Consider the following 21,000-nt stretch of genomic DNA (forward strand, 5'->3'; position numbering starts at 1 on the left):
CATGTCTGATGACCCGACTGGTGAGTTGTGAACCTGAAATGGAAGGTATGTTGAATACAGCCCCCATCTTTGGCCCACGAACGCCAAAGAAACCTATGTTCGAGCACAGAAGTGACAAAGAGTAATATTTGTGTGCCTTTATAATAGTGTGTTGCGCTTCCAAGACTGTCAAGCGGTTGGTCATAATCATGTAAAACCCAATTTATTGACCCATGCCATTTATACTTGATTAAAACAAGTAGCAACTAACAAAACACCCGAGCTCATGTGGTGTTAACAAATCTTAACAAGCATACCTCCTTTTACAAAAAATATTTTTCAAGTTAATTTCTTACTCTGACACACAAGCTGCCAGCCTCCCCGTGAACTTCTAGCATTTTGTCTTCTTTCCATTCCAGAATCTTTGTATCTCTACAAAGGACAGACACAAAAGAAAATTGTTTTGACAGTGGAGCAGGTGAAGGGTAAACATGGCACGCTGGTGTTATGGGGTGCTGGAACTCTTTGGCTTCCACAGATTCAAAGAAAAAAGGGTGAGTGTTTTAAATCTCGTATTTTGATCCATATTGTCTCATTTGTACATTATTGTTAGCCTGTAATAATCAAGTCATGGGTTTTTGTGTGCGGAATCACATAATCGAACAGCCTTCTGTCAGGCTTTTCCTCAACAGTAGAGAGCAGCTACCAGGCACACAAAAGTAAGAATCCTAGGATCCCCTGCAAAGTGGGCTTCGGGTCTTAGCTACTGCGTCTGTGATGGAAGGTTGGACCCAATAAGCCCCCTAGACTCTTCAGTAGGTTTAGGTAATCCATCGAGGACTACGTCTAAGGATTTGGTGTAAGGCGAGCCTGGATACGACTTCAACAAAATGATCACAGCTGCAACAAAGATGACAATGTCCAGCCAAAGCTGTGGGTATACTCCTTTACTAATAATAACACCACAACACCTAAACATATACTCAGTCTATAAGGGAGTTGAAAGTGTCCCTCTGCCAAACCCTTAACCCTGAGTTGGCCAGAGTGGCCTTTGTTTGCTTTGTAAATAGTAACTCTTCAGAAGAACTTAGAGAAGAAAGGCACCCTGAATGCTGATCAGTACTGGCAAGTCGGAATGGTTGACAGCCAAGCATGTCACATTGATATACATTGAAGTTCTATATGCTTCAGGTACTCTTGGAAATCAAAAGGGCTATCTGTTCAGTGTGGCCAGTCAGTTAGGCTGTTTGCTAAGATATGGTTGTTAGAAATATCGTCTGACATAAATATTGTGTCCTACATATAAGTTTACGAAAATATGGGCTCTTTAGATTTGCTATTATTATCTCCATTGTTGCGATATTTTTGTAAACTATATATTTTTTTTTAGTTGAGTAGTTTTTATTGAAAGATAAAAGCACACAAGGTAAGCAATACAAATTAAGCCAGTAGGAGTAAGTAAATTGTAAAACATGTCAGCAGATATAGAGGGTGTCTATACAATAAGCTAATACAACGGAGGAAGGAAACAGAGTTTAAGCAATATAAACAGTGAAAAAACTTAACAATTGGCTAAGAACAGTCAGTAACAGGTAAAGCATAATAAATCACCAAGAGATATAAAACTCCTAAAAAACGTCATAGTGCAGATATACAATTTAAGTAGGCGAGTGAACATTTTTATGAAAAAGGGGAGAAGGAAAGAGAAAAAGAAAAAGGATAGGAGGAGAGAGAAAGGAGAAGTATAGGAAAGAGAGAGGGCAGAAAGAAAAGAGAGAAGAACAAGATGTTAAGAATAGATAGAGACTATGATGATGACGATAAGAAGGATGTAAAGGGTAACCATAGTAGGTCGGACTTAATTTGTACATGAATGGAGGACTGAGGGATAGAGGCAATTCTATGTTCATCACAAATATAGTTCCACCAATGAAGAGAGGATAATTTAGAATTATCTTTCCAGCATGTGAGTATGACTTTAAAGGCCACAGCAAGGAATAAGTCTAACAACGGAGAGGAAGGAGTGATTAGATCAAAATCTGGTGAAACAGTGCCCAAAAATACATAATGAATATTAAGTTGTACATTATAAGTAAAGATCCGAGTACATTTTGACCAAATCTCCTTCCAAAAGGCATAAACTTTAGGACAGTAAAACAATAAATGTACTAAGGAGCCTTCAGCATTAGAGCAAGACCAACAAGATGGTGTGACAGAGTGATTAAATTTATGCAGTAAAAGAGGAGTAATGATGACTCTATTAAAAATAAAAAAGAGGGACTGTGTGAGATTTGCAGCTTTGGAGGTTTTAAAAAGTTTCAGCCAGAACTTATCCCAATGTGATACTGATAGAGTCAAGGAAAGGTCATGTTCCCACTCTAGTTCCACCTTGGATTTAACTCATGTGCAGATAGAAGTAGATAAAGATTTATAGATATAAGAGGCACTAGGAGTAGTATCGAAAGAAGTGTGAAATAATGAAGAGTCAGAGGGAGAAGAAGGAGGAGTTGGAGGAGAAGAGAAATTCTGGAGACACTCCTGCAGAATTGGGACTAGTGTATCATATTGCAGAATACAGGATTCAGGAAGATTGAAGGTAACTTGTAACTGATGGAAAGAGAGAATTACATTGTTGACAATTAGCTGATGTACAAAAAGAATGCCCTTTTCTTTCCATTGTTTGTAATAGAATGACTTGTGGCGAAATTTAATGTACTTATTAAACCAAAGAGATGACGCTAGAAAAGATTCATAGTTATTCATGTTCTTATAGAAAAGTGAGTGCAACAACATATGGGAATGTTTCAAAATAGGGTACTTAGAAATAAAAGTACAGATAGACATGTGTACAACATCTCGTATTGAAAATTCATTAAGCAAGGAGCATTCAACATTAACCCATGCAGGCTTAGGCAAGTCTTGATAATCCCTAGACAAGGCAAAAAATTGACGAATCAAGAATGCATTATGATACAAATTAAAATCAGGGAATCTTACACCTCCTTCATTTTTAGGACGAATCAATTTAGCTAGAGCAATACGTGCATGCTTGTTATTCTATATAAACTTTGTGCATAGCGAATTAATCTGGTAAAAATAATATTTAGGAATTTTGAAGGGTAACATAGATAATATAAACAAAATCTGAGGAACAATCATCATTTTGATTGTATCAAGTCTGCCCCACCAAGAAAGGAACAATGGAGACCATAAATTCAACAAATTAGTAATTTTAAGTTTTAAGGCAGAGAAATTCTGGGCAAGTGTATCACGAATGGTGGGGGTAAACCATGTACCAAGGTATTTTATTTTCTGGGGACACCAAGTGAAATTAGACGATTCAAACATATATCTGTAACATGAAGGATTTAAGGGTAAAATCTCAGTTTTAGAGAAGTTCAGTTTGTAACCTGAAACCTTAGCGAACGCTGCAATTTCCTTCAAAAAGGGGGGCAGGGAGGATACAGGGTTAGACATATAAATAAGCACATCATCAGCATATGCGGACAGTTTAATTTGTTGAGATTTAAGATTGAAACCAGTAATGAGAGAATTACTTCTGATACGTTCCAGAAATGGTTCTAGACATAACAGGAAAAGTAATGGAGAAAGCGGGCAGCCCTGGCGTGTACCTCTTTGAAGGGAAAAATAAGGGGAGAAGAGACCATTAACAAAAATACAAGAGTTGGGGTTGGTGTATAACAACTTAACATAAGAAATAAACTTTGGACCAAAGCCAAACCATCGTAAGGTGTGAAGCAGAAATTCCCAATTAACACGATCAAAGGCTTTTTCAGCGTCCAGGGATAAAGCCGCTAATGGGGAGGGATATTTTGTACTAAGAGCAAGGATATTGGAAAACATTCTGGCATTGTCAGAGGCCAAGCGACCTTTAACAAAACCAACTTGGTCAGGATTAATAAGATGGGGAATAATTTTCTCTAAACGAGAAGCCAATATTTTTGCAAAGATTTTACAATCATAATTAATTAATGAAATAGGACGAAAATTTTTACAATAAGAGGGATCTTTATCTGGTTTGGGGATTACAATGATAAGAGCTTCCAAAAAAGAACCACAGGCTTGGGAATTGGAGATAAAAGAATTAAAAAGTTCTAATAATTTGGGTGCAAAAATTGAGGAGAAAGCAGAAAGTAATTCAATTGAAAAACCATCCGGGCCTGGAGCTTTTGCTTTCTTCATAGATTTAAGTGCATCAGACAATTCTTGTAAGGACACTTCATCTTCAAGGGGTTGAAAAATATCTTGGGAAATTTGAGGCTTAGGGATATCCCTGAAAAAAGTAGCAAAATCATCTTCAGAGGGATTGGTGGTTTCCGTGTAGAGTAGCCTATAATACGATTGAAATGTGTCAATAATATCTGAATCAGATGAGAGGAGAGAGTCGTCAAATTCTGAATGGATTGGGCCAATGGCTTTTCGTTCTGATTTAATTTTTAGGTAGTTTGCCAACATTTTCCCGGCTTTATTTTGGCCTCCATGGTATTTCGACTTAACCTTAAGAAGAATATTACAGGCCTCCGTTGTGGCAATCTTATTCAGGGTGGATTTGGCTTTGATTAACTCTTGTAGAGATGATGAGGATTTGGAAGAGTAATACTTATGCTCTAACGCTTTTATGTGGGTTAACGTTTCTTTATATTTAGCATGCAGTAATTTTTTCTTCTTTGAGGACTAGGCAATAGTAAAGGCTCTGAAAGATGCTTTAAAAGCATCCCAATTGTTGTGTAGGGAGGTATCTAAGGATTTATTAAAAGAAAAAAATTCCTTAATAAAAGCGGTCGCCTCTGAAATAAAAGTGCGATCTGATAAAAGAAAGTTATTGAAACGCCATCTACCTTGTTTGAAAGTGGTGAGGGATAAGTCAATATGGGTGGAGACAGGAGCATGGTCAGAAATAAAAATAGATCCAATCTCAGATGACTGGAGACAAGGTAGCAGTGATTTGGAAACAAGAATATAATCAATACGAGATCTAGTATGATGTACAGGTGAAAAGAAAGTAAATTCTGAGGTATCAGGGTTACAAGTTTTCCAAGTATCGAATAGCGGGCGAGAGGAAATGGCTGTTTGAAAGGATTTGTGGGATTTGTCAGGTTTGAACTTGCATTTGGATTGCCTATCAGTGAACGGGTCTAACCAATTATTAAAATCACCACCAATCACAATATTAGAATTAGAAAGTGACAATAATTTCAATTTTACAGAATTCCAAAACTCAATATCTGGTTTAACAGGTCCATAAATATTGAAAAAAGTCAATTGTCGTTTATTAATGATAACCTCAGCCAATACCCAATGACCATTCGGATCACACTCAGATGATATGATTTGTGCATTAATGGATTTATGAAATAAGATAGCGACACCACCATGTCGATCACTAGCAGGAGAGAAAACAATCTGATTGACCCATTGACGTTTAAGTTTAAGTGATTCTTTATTATTGCAATGAGTTTCCTGTAAAAAAGCAACCTGGGTGTTAAGTTTAGCTAGATGAGACAATACCTTTTGACGCTTGACGGGGTGACCCAGACCACGAACATTCCACGACACGACATTAACCATATTTCCGGGACCAGGGGAAGGTACGAACATAGGGCCGTAAAACTGCAGGGTTGACAAGAGGAAAAAAGGGAAGACATGATACAATCATTAAAACATGAAGACAAATCTTATGAAATAAGCCAGACCTAGAAAACAAGAGTAAAAATGAGGGAGAACGAAAAAAAGAAAAATAGAAAAGAGGAAGAGAAAGAGAAAGAGGAAGGAGATGAGAAAGGGGGAAGAAGAGAGAAGCAAACAGACCAAGGACGAACATCCAGATCTGAAAAAAGGAAAGAAGATCTAAGAGCAGGGAAACGTGGTGACACCGAAGGACGCGGACCACAATGAAAGCAGTGGCAGAGGACAAAAATAAGAAATGGGCTATAAGCCTCACAAGAATAAAGACGGACAAGAAGTCAACATAAGAAAACAGGTAAGTCAAAGAAAACAATTAAAGCAGGAACAATCCGATAATGTAAATGAAGTCAGGAGCCAGTGTCCATGCCATGCGAAAAAAAGTTCTGCAGAAAAAGCCTGAGTTTATCCGGATCCTCAAAAGAGCGAGAGCGACCCTCATGAGTGATTTTGCAGAGGCATGGATGAAGAATTCCATATTGAATGTTGAGTTGTCGCCTTTGAGGCCGAAGAGCAAGGAATTCTTTGCGTCTGGCGTTAGTAGCATTAGATATATCTTGAGAAATGAAAATGTTATGACCAGACCAAGTAAGGCGACGTTTAAATCTGACAGCCTTCAAAACTTGCATGAGTTCGGTGAATTCCAAGAACAACATTATAATACCACGAGGTTTATTAGCAGATGGATGAAGCCGACCCAAGCGGTGCGCTCTTTGTATGTTGAGGGGATTAGACAATGACTGAAGGTCCAAAAGTTCTGGAAGAAATTTCTGTAAAAATGAAACCAAGTCAGACCCTTCAACATTTTCTGGCAGGCCAAAAAGGCGTAAGTTGTTTCTGCGATTGCGATTTTCAAGATCCTCAGTGTGGAGTTTTAGTTTCGCAATTTCTTGTTCAAGATGAGGAATCTTAGCAGAGATATCTTGAATGTCACTAACTCGTTGTTCAAGATCAAGAACTTTACTTTCCATAACAATCCATCTTTCCTCAATTTGCCTAAGCTTGTCATTGGTGGCAGTCATGAATGGCTGAAGGCCACGAACCTCATCCAAAATAGTATCCAGGATCGGATTTTGCGATGACAAAATTGGTGAAGGTGGATCATTTTTGTGCCTTTTCGGTTTCGTGCCAGAGACCGATGGTCTAGACAAGTGGGATTCACTAGCCATCATCAAAAACAACAGCCAGTCAAACCAAAAAAGAAAAACGAGAAAGTGAGACCAAAGCAGCAAAATTTTGACGGAGCTGCAATGTAGGGAGGTAAGTGCACCACTCACACAGGTGCACTGAATCAACTCAGGGAGTGACGACTGGAAATGGACTCGAGCTTAGGCTTGAACAGGACCGAGGTACCCCAGGGACAGTGCACTGATGTATGAAATAAAAAACAGTGTACCCAAGACTGAATGCAAAAAGTCCATCAATTATAGACAGAGAGCACCTGGTAAAAGCAGCAGCGGTTGAAACACTGCATATTGAAGTAGGAGGCGGGCCAGAGCATTGCAGTATCAGGTAGAGGTGAAGAGAAATAAAAAAAAAAGAAAAAAAACGGTTAAAAATATCAATAAAGTATCCAGAGGTGGGCTTCAGGCATCATAAAGGAACTGGTTGAAGGTAATACAGCCACATTTGAGCAGTCGACAAAGACTGATGAGGAGAGAGCGAGCGCTGCACAAAACGGGACAAAATGGCGGCCGCTCGCATCTCTGATGAGGAGAAACCGCCGATGCAAGTAAAATTCTCAAAGTGCGTAGAAAATTGAAGCGGAAGCGGTTGAAAGACTCACCGCGATGTCCTCATCACTCCGCCGTCCCTCAAAGCAGCCCTACTGCCAGAAAGACGACAATACTTGGTTCCGAGTCCCGCGACGACGCAGAGCTCAAGCTGGGTCTGCCATCTTCCCTCGGCGTTCAAGCCACGCCCCCTTGTAAACTATATTTAAACTCGAAATTTATGTCAGACAGTATTCTGGTACCATACAGGCAGTTGCGATCAACTGGGCAGAAAAAACGTAATACGCAAATAAATTGCAAACGTGCACAAAGTGCTCTCATTGGTGGAACAGAATGCAATGTTGCTGAAAAATATTTCTGCAGTTGGTGTTATTTTCTGGCATAAGTCATGAAACCAGCGTTTATGCTTTTTATAACGCAGTGTTTCCATTGAGTTATTATCATGTAAGGTTCTTTTCAGTTAACCAGACTGAATTACCGAATTGAGTCCCTATTGCTAGATAATGAATCAAATGCCGAAGAGCCACAGTAAGAAAACATCAAACACAATAATGGGTTGTCCTTTGGGGTGGCCAGTGTTTTACAGCCAATAAACATCTGCTGTATGCACGAGGACTGGGAGGCGTGAAGGTATCTGACGCTCTTCCACCAGGTCTCGCAGAGGTTCTTTTCTGAATCAGAAACAGAGATTGAAACATCAGTCTGTCTTCACCCTACTACTACACTTTCAGCTTGACTTGCTACTTGGAAAGGTCCATTCATGTTCTATAGCTGTGGACGCTGAAGATCACCCTGCTGGGTTGTTGTACAGTTTCAGGTGAATTATGTGCCCTTTTTCTTTTGCTTAGAAGACATCATGACTACGACTGGTGAGAGAGGCAAACAGGAACAATTGATTTGGCATTCACCGAGATACGGCTGGAGGGAGCTGTAGGTTGCTAGAACCTGACCCCAGCTCGAATGATGTTAACATAGTTGAAGTCCAGTGCTTTGGGGCTGGAGCTCTGTGAACATATGGCTGCAAGCTGGGGGATGCGCATACTAAAGGAGCTTGTCAGTTTCTCTCAGGGTGTGCAGCCACCACGGTTAGTGAACTCTAGGTTTCTTCAGCCAGGAGTCTTTTACAATGCTTCTGGGAGGCACTGTGGCGCCCAGAATAGTATCCTCATCTGTCCTGAAAGTTTAATACAGACTTTCGTACAGATCAGGCAATGTTTCTCCCTGTAGCCATTAAAGAATTAGTAGTGCTTCATCTTAGGAAACATTGCATACATTGGATTTGACAATACCAAGAAAGATGTATTAAAGAAATAACTCAATGTTTTTGGCACTGGAGCTCGGATTATGTATTTATTATACAACATGAATCCGATCCTGGCAAAAATATCTCCTTTCTAGACCTATACGTTATTGAAATTCTTGTTCAGACCATGCTTCTGAAATTGCAGCTCCAGGCAGACTTGCTCTTTCCACTGGAAGAGCAGCAGGGTCTACTGCTTTCACCGGCGACCCTGGAGGAAGAATAGGCTTCCAGTTTGGAACACTAGGGGTATACATAGGTCCCCAACACCAGACGGTCATCGCTGGTGCAGCCCTCCTTTAATGCAGTGAGGGTTCTACATATGGGACATGAATAAGACGTGCCTCATCACTATAAGAAAACAGATACTCACCACTAGGGATTATAGGGTGTCTTTCTCCCTGAGTCCCTTCTTGTCCTGCTTCCTTTTTATGAAGGTCCTGACGAAGCGCAAAGGGATCCATTAGGGACCACGGGCAGCGCGAAACATGTCGACCACCCACCTTCTCTCTCACTTTAAACTCACACACGGGTTGAGAGCAGCGGGATAAAACCTTTTTTTCCCCCTACTCATTCTAGCGTTATTTGCGCCTCCTTCCCCGATTTATTTTAACCAGATCCCGAGGACTCACGAATAAAACTATTGGGGTACTAAAGGGTCTTTTTAGTTTCACCACTTCCCACATGCACAACTGCGGCTACTCCTGAAAAGATCTCCGACAGAGCGCCCTCTATGAGGGCCCGTGAGGGACTGCAACGCCACCCCCACGAGGAGCTTTGCCCTATGATGATGCTTTGCACCCGCAAGGGTGTGTGAGGGCACTTCCAGCACCCGCCCAGGAGTACCTGGACTTCAACTTACATACACTCTAGAACTTGGCTTTCGAGACTTTCTTTCCTATACAGCAGATCCCATTTGGACTGCCATCTTCTTTGCCCCTTCAGGAACTGATACCACTCTGTGTTTATGTTTTTACTACTGCTTTCAAAACCATAGGCCCACGTCAGTAGGACAGTTTAGTTGGTTACCGTTAATGCCCAGCTTTTTTTATTCTAGGTTGTGTGTGGCCTGGCATAAAACCTGTGGGAAATACAAGTACAGGCAGAGATTTCTGAAATAAAGAGGCAAATGCACTCTTTGGGAGGCTTTTAAGACATTTTAAAACCCCTGCATCTTTTAAAAGACTGTTTCATAGCCTGGTCTGTGAGAGCAAGGAGTAAAAGAAGCAGGAATCACTACACAAATAAAGTTAAATGTGTTCTAGAGATTATATGGTAGGTTACTATCTTGTGTTATCAAAATATCTTAGCAATTTAAATACATTTACTAACCTTTGAGATGTTAAAAAAGGCATGGTTTCTTATCATAATTATTAGTGTTTGTTAAATTTTAACAAGCATTCCTTCTATGGTGGTTTCTCTTGGTCATGTAATAAACTTTGTATGCTGTAAGGCAGAACGATCTTGACAATACCTGACCTAACAAGGTAGGAGGGGAATGGTAGGGGTAAATGAAGTCAGAAAAGGCTTGAGAGTCCATGTGAAAAGAAAGCACAGGAATAGGTTACAGTGTTAGTAGAGAAAGGAAATCTTGAAAGTCAACAATAAAGTTATAAATCTATCACCGGTTTCTATGCCAGCAACGTTCAAACTCACAGTAGAATTGCATTTGGCAGATATTAAGTTGGTAAAGGAGGAGGAACTACGGAGTGGGGTCTGGACACCTGTGAGGTTATAGTGCATAGGGAAACATAATCTGGGAGACACTGAGATTTTTTTTTAAAACATATTTTTATTATAATTTAAGTATACAATCATTAAGTTGTAATAGCACATATTTTTACAGGTAGTATTCTGTAAGCCATTATCCATCACATATCCTGATATCAAACTCAAGCCGTAGCATCCGGCGAGTTTCAGATCAACATCTTAATCAGTTCAACAATAATAACTCCCCAGGAGCATGTGTGTACAGGTATGGTAATCTGGATACAGTGGGTCGTTGAGGGCCTTAGGCTCATTCGTTGTTTATTTATTGCTAGTGAGTACAACCTGGTAGGAGAGAGGAAGCCACTGTAATAGGAAACTTGTCCTCATGATGTAACCCAAAGGGATAATACAATAGGAAGAAACTTTGGGCCAGATGTACGACGCCCAAAATAGTGCCTTGCGAATTGCGTGTATTTTGCGACTCGCAATTTGAGAGGCGCTATTTTGGATGTACAACAGTGTGTAGCAAATTGAGAGGCTCATAAATATTAATGAGCCTCTCGCAATTTGTGACCCCATTGGGAATGGTAGGCCCTCCCAGGTATGGTGGTCTGCTGGACTCCGCAGACCACCATGTCTGGGACTGCTTTTAAATAAAGCTTTTTTTTAAAAATTAAATGCTGCCCATTTTCCTTAAAGGAAAACAGGATAATTTAAAAAAAAAAGTTTTCGATTCATGTTTTTAAGGGCAGGCACCACTGCCTGCCCATAAAAAATATTTCCCCCTGCATTTGCAAAGAACCCCTTCCCTTTTCTGACCCCATTACCAACCTCTTGAAGAGGGTGGTAATTTGCGAGTGTTTTGCGACGGCAATTGCGGTTGCAAAACATTTGTACATAGGGTTGCGCTCGCTATTCAAAAATAGTGAGTCGCAAATAAATTGCGACTCGCTATTTTGGTATGGTACATACCCCTATTGGTTTTTGCATGCGTAAACGGGTTCGCAAGCCCGTTTGCGCATGCAAAGACTGTCGTACATCTGGTTCAAAAAGAAAAGAAATTAACTCTAAAGTGAGTAACTATGCAGGGTGGTATGTCAGTTCAGGCAGTTATCAGGTGGATCGTGGGGGGTGAGGGGGTACCAGGCCGGTGTGGGGGACCACAGCTCTCAATCATAGGCATCCGACTATCAGCATAATATGAGGGGCAAGAATTTCAAGTTTCCACAAGATGGGGGAGGGTGCGTGTAACCGCCCGGGAGCCAAATACAGTATAGTTTTCGTGCCTGCCCTACTAATCTGCGCTGTCAGTGCTATCCGAGTTTCGAGCTAGACTCAGTCTCCTCTCTGATGGTATCTTTCAGGATGTTCCCAATTTTCTAGGACCTCCCTCCAGGGGCCCGCCATGGGATGTCTTTGTAGCGCACGGGCATCTTCTCTAGCCAAGACCTACTTTTTCTTGGATTGCCATGTTATTACTTCTTTTCCTTTTAGCCAAAACTAAAGCCAGATCTATAAATCTCGTACCTAATGTCGGCTTGGGTGGCCGTGGAATAAGTCCTAAGATACAGGTCTCAATCGTGGGTTCAAGTGTACGCCCCACTGCTGTACTTGTTTGCTCCACAACTTCACCCCAAAATCTACTCACAACCTTGCAGCTCCAGATCATGTGGAGAAATCACCGTCTCCATGGTTGCATCATTGACAGGTGCGCCTTATCCTGCCAAATGTGACCCAAATCCTGTGTGGCGTCATGTACGTCCTATGTGTATAACTAAACTGTATACATTTCAGCCGTGTTTCGGGAGACCTTTTTTGGATATTACAGTATTCTTATCCAGTCTGTGATTTCCCTGTTTTTAAAAAACAACTTTATCATTTTCAAAAAAGTAAACAACCGGTTGCAATGCTAATTTCCCATTCTCCACATACACAGTGTTAAAACATTATTATACATAAGTAAACACCATAATCACTTTCCAAAACAGTCGTTATCTCTGTCTTTGCACTCCCCAATAGGTATACTGGCATTAATCGATTGCGTCTTTATCCCAAATCAGCACCTTGTGTGTACATGAGTGGGTGAAGCTGCCCGTCCCCAGATGGGTCATCCCATTCTGGCTGTTGGGAATTGGAAGTGGTGTCCTTATCTAGGAGATATTGCTTCAGATATCACGGGGTCTGGATGTGACGGGTTGTAACGTAGCGTATAACTCACAGTTTGTATTACAATGGATCAAAGCTTTTTAACCACGCTTTCAGTGTGGGGGTGACTGCTGCCCCAGTGGACCGCTATCTCCCTTTTTGCCAACAGGGCAATCGCAACAAACCTACGCACAGGTTTCCGGACATCATGCACATCTTCCATCAGCGCCATCCCTGGTTGAGGTTCAATGGTGGAGTGCACCATTTGCGATAGTGCTGTGAAAATGCCCTCCAGAAGCCACCAATCCTGTCGCAATTTCAGGTCATATGGGCGTAATACTTGTGTTGCGCATGACATTTGAGGCATGTGTGGGTGCGAGACGGGTCAATTCTGTGCATTTTTGCCGGAGTCACATAAGCCCTCCATAAAAATTGGAAATGGATTTGTTTATGTCTATTATTGAGGTATAACTTCCGTGTTTGAACGCAACAATATTCGCACTGTGGGTGTGACAGTGGGTGCCCAAAATCCCTTCCCATGCTTCACGAACCTTGGTGTCCCTGCTGGGGACTAGTTCCATACTGGTCGTGTGTAAGTAATATGTGAGGTGTCCCCCCCCAAGAGTTGGAAATTATTAGTGTTAGCAGAGTGAAACTCTCTGGTTCCAATTGAAATTCCGGGATCTGTGCTCGCAAAGCCCTCCGCAGTCTATTTAGTATAAATCGGTCCATATATGGAGCCTCGCGGAAGCGGGCGCCTTCCGTCGCCGAGTATACGTGTCCCCCCAGGAAAAGGTCACCTACTGTGACAAGAGAGTATTTAGTGAGAGTTCGCTGAACCAACTTCTCCTTAGTGATGGCCAGCCATGGGTTATTAGCCAGGGGGATGGCTGAGGAGTACAGCGACGACCACCCATCAAGAGGGCTAGCTTCTTCCAGGCCAAGCTAGTGGTAGACACCGTTTGTATATCCTGGGGGTCTCTAGAGAGGCCCATCGGAAGTATCGCCACCAATGGGGTCGGGTCCACAAGATCCTACTCAGGCCTTGATTATGGAATCCCGACATCGGGTGAAACCAATGGTGTGCAAAGCTGCACAGAGCCACTTAATAGTAAATTTGAAAGTTAGGGAACCCAAACCCTCCCCTTTCATATGGAAGGGTCATTGTGTGACAGCTGATCCTCGCCTTTCCGCCTCCCCAGACCAGTCTCATGAGGGTGGTGCGTAGTGCTTGGAAAACCTTATTGGTTAGTGGAATGGGAATGTTGTGGAACATGTACAAAAATGTGGGCAGTACCACCATTTTAATGATAGCAACACGTCCTGCCAGGGAGAGAGGGAGTTTTAGCCATTTGTGATTCAAGAGTACTTAGTGCTGGGCCTTAGTTCAGCCGTATAATCTGTTCAGTCTCCCTATATAAATGTATTCCTATATATTTAATCAATGTGTCGCACCATGCCAAGGGGAATTCACAGTCCAGGCTCTCTTTAACAGTGGTTAAGGGAAATACTTCTGACTTGCTCCAATTTATGCCGAGCCCAGAGAACACCCCAAATCGTATTACTCCTCTGATTATTGGCGCCAGATTATCCTGGGTGGGACGGACGTGAAGTATAATGTCATCTGCATAGCGCGTTATTAGGAGTGGACCCATTTTGAATTGCAACCGCCTATGGAGGTGGTGCTCTTGTAGATGCTGAATTAGGGGATCAAGTGCAATAATGAAAAGTAGGGGAGATAGTGGACAGCCCTGTCTTGTGCCACTTGATAATGTGAAGGGAAGGAGATAGGGTGCAGCTTATCCGGAGTTGGGCCGTGGGTTGTGTGTAGAGTAGTGCAGTGAGCGCAATAAATCCCTTAAGCATTCCCATTTTACTCATTGTGGCTAGTAGGAACGGCCATTCTAGGGAATCAAACGCCTTTTCGGCGTCTAACAATGTGGCAGCTTCTGGGACGTTCGGCAAGATCCTATGCAGCACCGCAAATAAAGTGGGTAAATTCAAGGCCATCGAACTATGCGGGACAAAACCCGATTTAGCTAGTGAGATTATTTGATCGAGTAGGAGAGATGATCACGTCACGATAATTTGTGCTAAATTCTTATTATCAAAGTTAAGTAAGGAAAGCAGCCTGTACGAGCCACAAAGCTGTGGATCCTTCACGGGTTTGGGGAACAATATGATAACTGCTTCACGCAGGGATGGTAGCAGCACTTTGTTTTCAAGTGCTTCTTGGTATATTTCAAGGAGATAACGGAGCCAGCAGGGTTTTATATGTCTTATAAAAATTACCGGTATAGCCGTCGAGGCCAGGCGCCTTTGTGCCATTCATGAAGTCAATTACATTGATTATTTTCTCAGTTGTGAAGGGCTCCACTAGGAATTGTTGCTGAGCGGATTCCAGCCATACCATTGTGATTTCCTCCAAATATTTTGTTCTTTTAGCTGCATCGTTTGTTGCCCATGCCATGTATAGATTAGTGTAGAACTGAAGGAGTTCATCCCGTATGGCTGGAGTTCCAGTTATTTGGGAGCCTACACTGTTTTAAAGACTAGTTATGTACAGTTGACCTCTGGGGTGGGTGCAATAGCCCTGGCCTTTACCCCTCCACATACCTTCTGGTGGTGGCATATTTGCTTAAGAAGTGTGTTTCCCTCTCCGCTGCCTCGCTGAATTCAGATAGCAGAGTCATACGGTGACTAAAAGTCGCTGGTGTTTGTCGCTTTGCATGCTCCCGGTCCAAGGTTTCTAATTGCTACTGCAAATGGAAGAGCGTGTGTCGGAGGTCTTTTAGGATACCGGCATGTTTTGAGATACGAATCCCCCTCATGTAAGCTTTAAACGCTTCCCATTGTGTAGCCCAGGATTTGACTGATCCTTTATTCAGATCAAAAAACGCCACAATGGCCGCCGGAAGCTCAGTTTGAAAGACCTCATCGAGCAGCGCCTGCCCCGGCAACCTCCAGTGTCTCTCACACACAACAGCTCTAGGCATTTGAAGCTTAAGGGTAACTGGGGAGTGATCTGACAGTGTTCTGGGGAGGTGGTGCATAGCGTTGTGCCATGGTACCATATTAGGGGACAGCAACCAATAATCCAGGCTCATCCAGGTGTCGTATGGCGCAGTATAATGTGTGTGGGCTGGCTCATCTGAGTGATAGTAGCGCCACATGTCTGTTAAGTTATGTGTCTCACAGAGGTCTGTCATTGTTGCCGTGTCCGGGTTTTAGGGTTGGAAGTGCCTGCGGTGCTGTCACGTTTAGGATCTAAAAGTAAATTGAAGTCGCCCCCCATGCAGATGTAGTCTGCATCTACCTGCTCAAGCTGGGCATGCAGATTATGAAAGAAATCCGGGCTATCTGTGTTGGGTGCATACACACAACCAAAAGCCATGCGGTGCCCCATAAGGTGGCCCACCACCATGACATAGCGGCCCTCGGCGTCAGTGCGGATCATCGAAGTTTGAAAGTGTATATGCTTATGTATCAAAATGGCAGCCCCCCAGCATATGAGCTGTAATTAGCGAAATATCAATGTACCCCCCATGAGGACGCATTTCCAGTTTTTATTGCCTGTGGGAGGTGTGTCTCCTGCAGGAAAACTATGTCTGCTTTGGGTCTTTTCAGGTAGTGCAGGACCTGTTTCCTTTTTTGTGCATTCAGGTGACTAGTGTTAGCTCCGAAAACTCATCCAGCCTACCTCCTGTGGTCATGTGGTGTATTCAGTAAGGTCGGGTGTGTTTGTCTAGTGTTGAGGCGTGTGGATAAAAGCAACCATAACAAGCGACCAACATAAACTTCCCACTTCATCCTGTAGCCTTTACCCCCCACCCCCTTCCCATCCCTTCCGTACCCATAACAGGGAAACCCCAACAAAGCGAAGTTGCTGATCATATATAAGAGTAGGAGAAAGATAACAAGGAAAATAAGACATCCCTTCTACGTTCCAGCAGAAAAAGCGATACACACTGAGAGGGTGGCAACACTACGCCAGTTACCCAAACTTGTAGAAGATTGCAAATTCTAAAACAAAACGTTATTTTTCCATATTTGCAGTCACAGGGCAATAGAGCCGTTCTCAAACCTTTATGTTGTTATTCAGTTCTCTCATTATACATGTGTTACTGGTGGTCATACGTGTGGGCAGCAGTTATTCCACGGAGTAGAAGTCCACGCTTGCCCCGGAGCCACTTTTCTGCGGGGAGTCCTTCGACCGCTCCCCTCCCTGCACCCCACAGGACTCCTGAGTATTCACAGCAGGATTCCTGCACCACCTTGGGAGTGTCAAAGAGTTGTGCTCTGCCCTCCACCACCACCCGGAGCCGGGCAGGGTGGATCATGCCATATTTGAGGCCCAGATTCTTTAGTGTGGCCTTGACTCCTGTGTATTTCCATTGGGTCTCCTGCACCATGGCCGTGAAATCAGGATACAGGGAGATCGACGATCCCTGCCAGGTCAGCTGGCCCTTCTCTCTCACCAGCCGCAATGTGGTGTCTCTGTACCGGTAGTTGAGCAGACGGGCAATTAGCGGCCTGGGGGGACATCCCGGGTCAGGACGGGGGCCCAGAATCTGGTGGGCTCTTTCCACTAGAAAGGAGGTTGTAAAGGACTCCTTACCGAATTGATCAGACAGTATAGTTTCCATGAAGTGGTCCAGACAGCCAGTGTTTGTAGTTTCCGGAACCCCCAGTATACGGATATTATTTTGCCTGCTCCTCACCTCTAAATCTTCGTTTTTCATTGCAACTATTTTAAGGCATTTTTCGATCAGATCTATTCGCTTGCTCGATTGTGCAGCGCCGTCCTCAAGGTCAGACACTCTACCTTCAATGGTGTCCAGTCGTTTCTCATGCTTGTCTATACGGGCCCCCATTTTGTCCAGCCATTTTTCCATGGCCTCAAAGCGTCCATCTAGGGCTCTGAAGCCAGCCCTGAGCTCCACCATTAGGGCATCCGCTCCGGCTAGTTTAGTTTCGCCCTGGCCCACTGCGCCTCCTCCCTTGGTCATACTCGTGCTGGGGTCTGCACCCGCATCCTTTGGTTTACCGAACTGAAGTTGCCTCTGCTTGGGGTCTCTGCAGACCATCTCATACACTGTCACTGCCGTAGTGTTTGCCCCAAGCAGTCAGGCCTCCCGGGGTAAGGCCACAGATGGAGGGCCGTCAACAGGAGTGACTCCTACGGTTTTAGAGTTCGTACCAATGTGCCCAGCGCTACCCGCTGTATTTAAATGTCCGGGGGGGAGAAAAACGGCCAACAGGCAGCCTCCAGTGCCCACCGCAGTCAGTGGCCAGGAGAGCATCTGCCACTAACCCCACTCAACCCAGAGTGGGCCCTGCGGTCAGTATGGCTTTGGCAGCAGGGTGCGGTTCACCCCCTGCCCACAGGGTCACAGGAACCAGGCCCTCAAGCTCCGTCGTTCTGTGGGGCTCCAACAGGTCACACTGGTAGAGGATGTGAGGCCTGATTGGGGAAGGAGGTAGTCCAGCAAAAAGAAAAGGCCCTCAAAGGGGGTGTCTGCTCCAGTGCAGACCCCGGGCTTCAGCTGAGACTTAATCGGAAGCTGGATCCCCTGCATGCACCAGGAAATAGGTAATGCCCAAATCACTGCCCGGGTGGCCGGCTCCCAGGCTCACCCGTGGTCCCTGTCGCCGCAGGGCCTTCGGGAACAGTGTGGGCCAGCTTACCTGTTGTAGTGCAGCACCTAAAATCCCAAGCGGTGGCCTGGTGATTCACGTCCCCAGCCTCTTTCACGCTGTGCGATGTCGCTTTGAGGGCCCCACCGCTGCAGCAGGCCTAATCAGCAGTTCGTGGCGCAGTCGTGTTTCCGAAACCAAGCAGTTGCCGTTCCGATCTGGCGAATGCACTCACAGCCTGCTTCGCAGCGCTCAGGGTTTCCAGCCGGGAACAGAGCTCGCGTTCACCTCCGAAGAAGCTCCGGTGCCAGGGTGCCTCAGCCTCCATCTTTTTCAGCCCCGTCTCACAGGGAGGATGTCTTTGCAGCACATAGAAATGGCAAGGATGTTGGGATGGCTGGGGGAGCTTCAGAGCTACGTGGCCATCTAGGCTGGTAGCTTGGCCACGTGATTCCCCGGTTTAGGGCGGATACCCATTTGTCGCGCAGATTTTGGAGAGAGGTATGAGAAAATTGTAGTAGTGCAGTATAAAACCATTTCACATGGTGTCGAGCCCCTCCTAAGGTGAGTATGGATTGTAACATTTCATGGGTCTCAGGCTCGTCCTGCCCTCTACCCCACAGTGTTCCAAATGTGCGCATCAGGGCTTCATTCGTAAGGAGCTTCCCTGGCTGAAGCCCGTTGCTTTCCATCAGGTCCAACAGTAGGGTCAGGACGGACCTCTGATAGCAGTCCCCAACCGTCTCCAACCCCACTGCTGTCCAATGCGTCAATTGTTCGGTGGCAAATATCGTTTTAGGATTACCATGTAGTAAGCCTATCAGGGGTAGGGCCAGGGCATATAGAGGGGTTTTCGCTTGTATGGCTACACAACGTTTCCAATACTGCAGAGCCGTGGTTTGCAACAGGGACTGGTGGGGGATCGTCACGGCCAGGTCTAACGTTTTAGCCAGTAGTAGAGGTGTGCGTTCTCCTGCATCTGACAGATTTGTGCCTTCCGGGCCTACTCCTTCTAGCCACTGTGCCAGTCATTGTATTTGTGAGGCCAAAAAATAGTATCCGGAATTTGGCACCCCTAACCTGACTTCTGCAGCTGGAGGCTGCAACGTTGCTAAGGACACCCTCAGTCGGCCTTTGTCCCATATAAGGTCACAAACTAAGGGGTCTAGCTGTCTGAACCAGCTGAGGGGCACTACTGTCGGTAAGTTAACAAAAATGTACGCAGACGAGGTAGCAGAACCATCTTTATTTATTATAACAAATTTTTATTCAGTTTTTGCATAGGAAGGAGCAATGAGTTACAATCTGCATTAAACACAGTACTTATACATAGGTCCAAGGATATAACACAGGTATCTTGTGCAGTCTTACCAATGGTGCCACATAGTTGTCGATGCACACCAATTAAGCCATACAAAAGCTGGAAAGTACATCAATCAATCACATTACTATGTATCTGATCATAGCTATGTGCTACCTTCCCAACCTACAAGGTTCTGTATCTAAGGGGGCAATGCCTCCCGAACAACCCTCCAACTCCCAATCCACCCTAACCCACCCATTTAACCCAAACGTGCCACAAATTTCAGTCTGAGGGTCACAGAGCATCTCTCTCGGGAGGGGGAAAGGGAGTGGACGGAACCCACACCTCAAGCGTGGAGTAGGGGAAGGACGGAGGCCGATTATAGCGGCCAGGGGGGGACTCTGATGAGTACAGGCAAGTGTACCAGAGGGGGGGAAGGCGTGTATCATCACCCACCAGGAAGTGGCTTCAGTCAGACGGGAAGTTTCAACACTCAGCACCAGAGGACTGGCTCCGGCCACTACCAGACTCATCCGCCGGCATATACCCTGTCTCATGCTGGGGGACTCCGGGGTCTCTGCCCCGCAGCCTCCTTCACCTCTCCCTTAAATAGCTCAGTCAGGTGTGCCCATTCTAGGGATATAGGACGCTTTCGCAGCCCTCGACTCTCTTCCCGGTGCAACGCCTCTCGCTCCGCCACCGCCCACCTCAACACCTCCTCCCCCCAGACCTCCACCCGCGGCGGGGCTCGAGACTTCCACCGCTGGGTTATCAGGCGCTTTGCCAGCATTAATGCCAGATTGGCAAAACGACGCAACAGTTTCGCTTTAAGGGGGAGCGGCAGCAGACCCAATAAGCAAGCTTCTGCTGTGTCCCAGGAGGGGCGTTCCGTAATTATATTTAAGACATGCGTTATCCTACTCCAGTATCCCCGCAGCGCCGGACATAGCCACATCATGTGCATCAAATCGGCATACTGTGCCGGACACCGCGGACAGGCAGCAACTGTTGTAGTGTACATCTTACTCAGTGCATGGGGTGTAAGGTAAGCCCTATGGAGGACAAACAACTGAATAGTTTTCAATCTACAATTGCGGGACACTTTCTTAGGGTATTCCAGCATGCAGGTCCACTCTCTATCGCTAAATGCTCGAGACAAATCTGTTTCCCACCGCAACCAGAGAGGAGCCAAGGAGATCTGGGTGTGTTCCACAAGGCCTCGGTACAGCCAGCGGACCAGGTAGCGTCCAGCAGAACCATCTTTTACAGCGAGATTTTTGCCATGATTGGGAGGCGCCGGGAGCACAAGAATGGAATGCAAGTTCTGAGGGATCTCAGAGCTCAGCTCGTCCAAGATTCCCTACTCTCATATCCTCCAAAGAGTGGAAGATGTGTATCCCCAGGTATTTAAATGTTTTGGGGGTCCAGTTAAGATCTTAGGGAAGGTCTACAGGGCGCAGACTGTCCCGTGCCAACGGAAACAGGTAGGT

At 44.7% G+C, this 21,000-nt stretch overlaps 1 protein-coding gene across 2 annotated transcripts in view; it reads left to right on the top strand.

The window, feature by feature from the left end:
- The window catches only part of SHLD2 (shieldin complex subunit 2), an 844,943-nt gene that overhangs the window by 462,657 nt on the left and 361,286 nt on the right, over positions 1 to 21,000 (top strand). Inside the window, exon 6 of one of the 2 annotated variants that reach the window (XM_085607834.1) lies at positions 399 to 533. The exons of the other annotated variant lie outside the window; for it this stretch is intronic. Coding sequence (XP_085463960.1) covers positions 399 to 533 — 135 coding nt within the window. The remainder of the gene's footprint in view (positions 1 to 398; positions 534 to 21,000) is intronic. 2 annotated transcript variants of the gene reach the window in all.

Source organism: Triturus cristatus, chromosome 1_2 (genome assembly GCF_964204655.1).
Source record: "Triturus cristatus chromosome 1_2, aTriCri1.1, whole genome shotgun sequence".
Taxonomy (NCBI): Eukaryota; Metazoa; Chordata; class Amphibia; order Caudata; family Salamandridae; genus Triturus; species Triturus cristatus.